At 49.2% G+C, this 8,028-nt stretch overlaps 1 protein-coding gene and 1 non-coding gene across 2 annotated transcripts; both read right to left on the reverse strand.

Annotated features, from left to right (window-relative positions):
* Nucleotides 1–1,853: 1,853 nt before the first annotated feature.
* On the reverse strand, nt 1,854–5,051 carry CLDN23 (claudin 23). Its single transcript, XM_090258622.1, has one exon. It carries the CDS (start codon nt 4,606–4,608, stop codon nt 3,730–3,732), a length of 879 nt encoding a protein of 292 aa, XP_090114748.1. The 5' UTR covers nt 4,609–5,051; the 3' UTR covers nt 1,854–3,729.
* Nucleotides 5,052–6,410: 1,359 nt separating this feature from the next.
* On the reverse strand, nt 6,411–6,515 carry LOC149996531 (U6 spliceosomal RNA). The gene has a single exon (XR_016507589.1). It is a non-coding gene; the product is annotated as a U6 spliceosomal RNA (small nuclear RNA).
* Between the last annotated feature and the right edge of the window lie 1,513 nt (nt 6,516–8,028).

The raw sequence follows: 8,028 nt of genomic DNA on the forward strand, positions 1-8,028 counted from the left end.
TGTTCAGTCTCACCCAGCCTTTCCCTGGCCACTTACCACAGGGCATAACTCTGTTCACAAAGGTGCTTCTGGGCCCTTTCCCAACCAGTGGCCCTGGGTCTGGGGCCAGTTGCCCTGGGCCACAAATTACTTTCTCTGTACATGACAAGCTGTGTATAAAGCGAGAAAGGACCTGGGTACAGAAACAGCTTTTAGAAGTAACTAACTTATTCAATTGCTAATAGACACTAAAGAAGTGTTAGTACCCGTTCTACGGTTACAAAAATAAATAGAAACCATGCCCTTATCTTCAATTTAGAGGTAAAATGGGAAAGTACACCAAGAAAAATACACATTAGGCATGTATCTAATACACTCAAATATGACTCCTCTCAGCTGAAGGGGGGAAGTAGTTTTGGGTTGGTGCGTGGGGGAGAGAAAAGAGGGTGAAAACCTAGGCCTTGGGCAAACCATGAATGGAATTTAAGCTAAGAGTGGATGATACATAAGAAAGATCCTGAGGGTTTTAAAGGGATGAATGACAGACCTTCATTTCAGGAAGGTCACTGTGAAGAGGTGGGGTGAGGGAGGGGGTATGTGTGTGTGGGGGGGGGAGGATCCTGGAGGTTAACCTTTTCCTGTACTCTGGGGCTCAGATTCCTTCTCTGCTGGCTGCATTGTAGGGCTGTTTACACATTGGAAGGTTCCTCACTAGCATTGTTTATATTTGATTCTGAAAGCATCCTATTAAACAGATTGTATTTATTCTAGAGTGTACTCCCTCCTAGAGAAGCTATTAGCCTGAGAAAACGCGACATGATTTCCCCAACCTCACTCACTTGTACTGCCAGCTTCTTCCTGCCCTGCTACCTTGTTCTAGAGTGAAGTGGAGGCCACACCTGCAGGAGGCAGGACTGCCATGCCTGCCTGTTTTCACCAGTATCTCTTCAGTGGACGTGGTAGTTTGCCGTTCTCTCAGCCTGGAATACTTCCCTCTCTTTCTTTCTTCCTTCCTTCCTTCGTCCTTCCTTCCTTCCTTCCTTCCTTCCTTTTCTTTTTCTTTTTAAGAGTTGAAAGTGGAAAACGAAGCTTATTAGTAAAGCAGCAAGAAAGAGGATGGCTACTCCCCTAAAATATCATCCTTTTCTCCAGCCCTTGACTCTGCTCTCTTAGTCTTCATTTCCCTTGCACGGAGGGATCTCTCACACTGGACTATGTGAGTTCCACAAGGCAGGGCCTGCAATAGTTTGGTTTTCCAAGGGGCCAACCGAGGTGCTGGCAAAATGACAGGCACCCCCAAACTTACTGGGTGAGTGAGGCAGGAAGGAAAGAGGGTGGTGGCTGAGACATCTTTGACAGCTCCTCCCACAGCCTTGCAGCCTCCTGAGAGACAGGGACAGCCCTGTGCTCCACACCTCACCCCTCCTAGTGAGGGTGCGGAGCCAGACCAGGGCAGGAAGAGCAGGCCCGGTGCTGATCCAGCGTCTGCTCTACTTTCACAGGCTCCTCCGTCCTCCGGGCATAACTTGAGTAATCTCGAAAAGATGTCAGTCATTCAATGAGGACACATACTTTTGTATGTAATGAGGATTATTAAAAGTGAGTGGTGAAGGCATATGTAAAGGCTTCAAGCAAGGCAGCCGTGCTAGTCCCCATGAGTATTTTCACTGTGGAGTGGTTGCTACCTAGCCAGTATTAAGGTTAGGGTAAGTGTTCACCCCCAACAGCAACTCCTGAGGTCCTGGCCTCCTGCAGCCTCTCTTGAGTCTCCCATCTCCTTTGTCTGTGATTTGCTCCTAATCACCAGAGAGGAAGTGTTTTGAATATAAACCAGTGGATACCAACTGGGGGGAGAAACAGAAAACATACAAAACGCCAGTTGTTTGTTTTTATTAAAGCTTCCCTAGAAATAGATGGAATTAGGTGCAGTAAATTTGGTACTTGCCAGAAATCCAGTGTCTTTATGTTATCTGCTAGGTCCTGACTTCTCAGGGGCCTAACATCTTTCTGAGGTGTTAGCTGACAACTACAGAATTGCCTTTTCTCCATTCTGGCCCTGCTCCCTGGAGGACAACCCCTAACTCAGGGAGAGGGCACGCTCTCAAAGGTCTGATTTTGTGCTGCCAGTTGGGACTGAAATTTGAGTGGGGCACAGGCCCAGTGAAAGCCTGGCAGCCACAAGTGGGGGCCAGGAACCATCAGCCTTAGCATCTCCTGGGAAATCTTAGGAAATCAGTTTCAGGCCTCACTCCAGACCAACTGAATCAGAATTTGCATTTGAAAAAGATCCCCAAGTGATTATGCCTGCACTCTAAAGTTTGGTTGTGAAAAGACAGAAACAGGTAATTCCAGTACAAAACGGCAAAGGAAGTGAATCTGTATTATCCCTTCCAGTGCTGAGGAGATGCATGTGATGTTCAGTCAGTCCTCTAGCTCTAGGCTATCAGTGCTCTTTTGCTGATAGTTCCTGTCTCTGAACTGGCTACCAACAGCAGGTTTTAAAGGTGAGATTCCATTCAATTAAAGGTACCTTGAAATCAATCACTTGGAATTAGAGCCGGCCCTACGGGAAATTTAGTCCTGCTCCTGAGCACACAGATGCCTACCTGTGACTTCAGGCATCACTGTTACAAGAGAAAAAGATTTCTAGTCTCACCCGCTGTGGAAACTGGTGCTTATAGCTTTTTCAACAACAGACTTGTTTCTGCACAGGAAACAGCATGAACCTGAAAATAAAGCAGTCAGGAACTTGAGTGGGGCCCATTGGCATCTTTTAGGAATCTTATGCTAAGAGGTGCAAAGATGTGAGAGCAAGATTTCTGGACCGGTGGTGCCCAGGCAGCCAGGAAATTGTTAGAAATCAAGGCTTAGACTCCCAAAGGTTGTACCAGAGAGATAGAACTTCTGTGGGTGAACTGCGAGTCTTACTTTCAAATTTTATTTACAAGTGAGAGCTGTATAAACACATGTACTTTAACCTAATGTGATCTACGGTGAGGTAGCCAAGGAACGAAACAGTACAGTATTGGGCCTTTCATTCTTCTCTGACTTCTAGAAGGGAAACTCTGGTGTGACCACAACTTTCACACCAAAAAGAATAAGAAGACAGAAATCCTATTTTTACATGAGGAAACACAAATATGAGTTAATCAGGTTATTTCACTCCATAAAAGCCACTAAAGCTGCCGGTATTAGGATGGCTCTATGTTTATTTTTAAGAGCCTCATTCAAACATAGCCAGAAATATACTGGTCTTTTGAGATTTTGCATGAAAATGAATTATACAGAAAGAAATTAATTACATTTAATTAGGTTGGTTGATGCAAAGTTCATCAGCATTTCAGAATGCTGTTTCATTGTGTGAAATCCTTTTTTAGCCTCAGTTGCTGACTTTGACTTTTTTTGTTGCTGTCCCTGGTCAACAAGACGCAAAGTCTCTGTATCTCCTTCAGCTGAAAGCATGAAGAGCCTGTCCCTCTATAAGGATCCTGATTCCTCTAGAGAGAAAAACTGAACTCTATAAAAAGAAAATCCAACCCAGCCTGTACTAATTGTCCAATGAGTCTAGTTTGGCCACAGGAAAGGAAGACAACCCTCCAAACCAGTTATAGGATCAGGAACGGTGTCCAGGGTTCCGAGTCCAAGCCAAGTGTTTCCAGACGCAAGGTAACAGACAAGCTGAAGGTTGGACGGCAGTGGAGCGAGTCCTTCGTCCAGACAGTCCAGGCGGCGCAGGCTGGGGGTCGCCGTCTACAGGTCGGAGTCGCAGGGCAGGGAGCTGTGGCAGGGGCGGGTGCTGCGGGAGGAGGCGCCCTGGGAGTGGGCCACCGTCTCCCCGTCCAGCACGTCCACCTCGTTGGTGTAGGTCTTGAGTGGCGGCCGCGGCATAGGGAAGCCCACCTTGGGCTTGCCAGTGGGGCCGACCTCAGCGGGCCGCGGCCGGTGCTGGCCGTCGCTGTAGTACTTGATGGCGGGCGTGAGCGCGGGCTGGGGCCAGTCCACGTACACGGTGCTGATGCTGGGGCGACGAGAGCCGCCGGCCGGGGCTTTGCTGCGGCGGCGACAGCACTCCTCGCACCAGGGCGCGAAGCTGAGCGCCAGCGAGAAGCCGCCCAGCAGCAGCAGGCAGCTGCCCAGGTAGCCCAGCACCAGGCTGTAGCTGACGTCCACCGTCACCGGGCTCGGCAGGGCCGGCAGGACAGTGCGATCCGCCAGGAAGTGGTTGTACCAGGACACGGGAATGAGGCTGAAGAGGCCCGCGGCGAAGAGCACCACGCCCGAGAAGCCAGCCAGCGCGAAGTGCGGATCCTCCTGCCAGCAGCGCACGCCGAGGGACGCCAGCAGGAGCCCCAGGGCGGTGACCGCCAGGGACGTTATCATGAGTCCCCGCGCCACGAGCACAGGCTCGGCCTGGAAGTAGCCCAGGTCGTCCGGCTGGCCGCACTCGCGCTCGCGGCTGCTCTGCTCGCGGCACATGTCCCACAGGCCCTGGTACAGCACCACGTCCACCGGCTGGTCGCGGAAGCCCTTCACCTGCCGCCAGCCGGGCGCCAGCGTGCTCGTCAGGTTGAGCAGCAGCCCGCAGGGCGCGAGCACCATGCCCACCGTCATCACCGCCGGCGTCCGCATCCCCAGGCGCCGCGCCGCGCTCCCACGGGACGGCGCACCCGCTGCCTTCCCGGCCGACGCGGCCTCGCGATCTCAGGCCTGGGTGCGCCCGGAGAGCTCCGGCTCCGGGCCCAAAGTCAGCACGGGCGCCGCCGCTGGCAGGGCGCCCGCGCGCCGCTCTCTCCCGGCCGCTCTAAGTTTGCGATGCGGACCGTCCCCACTCGACGGCTCGTCCCCAATTCTCCGCTCGCGTCCGGGACACCCCGCCCTCCAGCGCCGCCGCCTTCCCCAATCGAAACCTCTCTCGGGTGGGTCAGATCGATACCGCAGTCCGAGGTGCGGGCGTGCCCGTGAGTGGGAGGGGCGCGCAGGAAGCGCACGGGGCTGGGGGCGGCCCGCTCCAGCCGCCTGCGAGCGCCAACACCCGGCTCCTCCGGAGCCCGGCTTCTCCGGGACGGAGCAAAGGTCGTCCCGCCCCGGCTCTTCCCAAGGCTCTGCGGGCCGTGGGCGGGGAAGGAAAGAGGCGGAGCCGCCCCGGGGGCCGCGCCCGGCACAGGTGCTGCGAGCTTCCCTGCCTTCGCTGGTCTCTGTGGCCACAGCTTTTTCCTCTCCCTGCCTTGGACCCCACGGTGTAGCCGCCAGCAGGCGCCCGGTGGTCCCTCCAGATTGTACGCTGTGGGCTGGAGGCCACTCGAAGCCGAGTGTGCGGCGCCCCCTCTCTCCACGCCGCCTGGAAGCGCTGAGCAGGTGTGCACCAGGGCCCTGAACCGTGTCCCAGAACACCGCCCTGGGTCGTTTTTGTTTGATAAACTTGTTTAACGTGCTTAATAAAGGCTCCAGAGCCCTGGTTAAGTTTAACTCAAAAGTATCAAAGCGAGTGTGTTTCTGGGACGGGGGTTATTTTGAAAAGCACACCCCCCCAAAGAGAGGTGCTACTGGATGTCCTGTGCTGCACACTTTTCAGGTTTATCTACCTTTATAATGTCCTGTGGCCTCCCATGGTTTTTGAGCCCCTTTACAACTCTGTAAATTGTAGAAAACCTGTAGTCGTGCCACTGATTTTTGTCCACAGAAATGCGAATGACTTTTTAAGTAGATTGTAAAAGATTATTGTCCCGTTACCAGTTTGGCATTGACTTCTAAATTTATTTTAGCTCTCCTGTTTGTCTATATATGTGTCCTTTTTGAATTCTTTGAACTGGCTGTAACATCATACTGGTTCCATTATTAGTAATCAGTGAAATAAAAATTTTGACATGCCTCCCTTTTATATTGAGTCACGAGTTTATATTTTTCTAAAAATTATCCTGTAACAAATTTTTTTCTCCATAGTCCATATTTCTTAAGATGGAACTACATTGGGTTTATAATTAGTTAAAACTAAGACATTCTAAAAATCCAGGTTAATTAAGCATTGGTTTGAAATAATTTTGAACACTTAATTTTTTAACTTTACTTTTAAATTACAGTTCACATTCAATAATATTTGTATTAGTTTCAGATCTACAGCTAATTTTGAACATTTTAGGGTGAATAATAGCAATTATTACCTTTCTTTTCATAAAATGATTTAATTTAAAAAACCATGGTAAATAGGCATAACATAGGGTTGATCATCTTAACTATTTTTAAGTGTACAGCTCATTGGCGTTAAGTAAATTCATATCGTTGTGCTACCGTCACTACCATTCATCCCCAGAGCTTTTTCATCTTCCCAAACCGACACTCGACCAATTTATCAATAACTCCCCATTTCCATCACAACCCCTCCTATCCCCAAAGTCCTTGGCAACCACCATTCTTCTTTCTTTCTTCTTAAAAACAAAAATATGTAATGCTTCACAAATTTGTGTCATTCTTGCTCAGGGGCCATGCTAATTTTTTCTGCACTGTTCCAGTTTTAGTATTTGTACTGCCGGAGCAAGTATCACCATTCCACTTTCTGTCTCTGTGATTTGAGTACTCTAGATACTTCATGTGAAATGCAATCATGCAATATTTATGACAGGCTTATTTCACTTAGCATAATGTCTTCAAGGTTCATCCATGTGGCAGCATGTGGCAGAATTTCCTTCCTTTTTAAGGCTGGTTAATATTCCATTGTAGGTATATACCATGTTTGTCTACCCAGTCATCTGTTGATGCACATTTTGTTTGCCTCTACCTTTTGGCTACTGCAAATAATCCTGCTACAAACATGGGTGTACTAATATCTCTTGGAATCCCTGCTTTCAAGTCTCCAGAAATGAAATTGCTGGATCATACGGTGTTCTATTTTTAGTTTTTTAAAGAAACGACTTACTGTTTTCCATAGCAGCTGCATGGGTACTAGGATATAAAAACTAGTTTGTTTTTATCTGTACTCTTGCTAAAAAACAAAATTCAACTGAATAAATTTGAAGGTCTAATTGGCTCCATTAAGCCATCATTAACTGGGCAACATCCTCTCTAGCAATTAGGAGGGGCCTCCCAGGAGTTGTACAAAATGGAAGGTTTTTATAGACAGAAAGAGGGTGAGACTAAGAAGTTAAAAGAGTGGATTAGTTCAGGCAAAGTCAAATTCCCTTGGGGGAAGGCAGAGGTCTTATCAGGAAGGTTTTTATATGAAGATGAGTGGGGTGAGGTAGCTCTTCTGGGTAGAATGGGGGTGGGGCAAAAAGGATTATTTTTGAACCAGGACACCTTTACTTTGGAGTAAGAGAAATGACATCTTCTTTCTATGGGGGTGCCGGAAGCTGAGAGACCTACATGACAGATTACCTTACTGGTGCTTGACCAAAATATTCCATAATGGTTGATTAAGATTATGTTTCTGTGAAAGGTTGAAGCTGCAATTAGATGAAGTATTAAATGTACATTCTGTATCATGGGCTTTTAGCACAAGCGGCACAATTTTGGGCCTGTAGTTATTTTCTATAGCACAATAAGCCCTACACAGATGATGTATAATTGACATACAATCGGTCAGTCGGTCGGTCGGCAGCCGTCCGTCTCGAGAGACGATGGTGTAGCTTCTTAAGAGTCTATCTGCACCGCCGAGAATGGTTGTGCAGTCCGACTCGGGAGTGACACGGTATCTGTCTCCTCCCGTGTTGAATCGACATCTTGCGATGACGCTGGAGTGTCCTCTCCAGTGAAGCTGAAGCTACAGAGCCTGGGCAGGGTGATATGGAGGGTCTGCTGTTGCCCATGCAGCAGACCCCCCCTCTCTTCGCAGCTGAAGGATCCAAGGGAAAGACGGAGTCAATACAGCTTGGCTTCAGGTGCGCCGCAGCAGTTGCCGGTGTTGACTACAACGTCAAACCGCCTTAGGGACTCCGGCTCCGGATTTTCTGTCGGGGTTTACTCCCTTAGCCTTTCCCCTGAAGAGGTATGCCGCAAGGCAGCAGAGGTTTTTTTTTTTTTGGAATCAGAGTTTTCCTTCTCTGATGTGCCCTGACT

Source organism: Furipterus horrens, unplaced genomic scaffold (assembly GCF_987537825.1).
Source record: "Furipterus horrens unplaced genomic scaffold, mFurHor1.1.pri manual_scaffold_12, whole genome shotgun sequence".
Lineage (NCBI taxonomy): Eukaryota > Metazoa > Chordata > Mammalia > Chiroptera > Furipteridae > Furipterus > Furipterus horrens.

Bases quoted from the DNA above. Each gene is read 5' to 3' on its own strand.
- CLDN23 (XM_090258622.1), bottom strand. From the start codon at position 4,608: ATGCGGACGCCGGCGGTGATGACGGTGGGCATGGTGCTCGCGCCCTGC.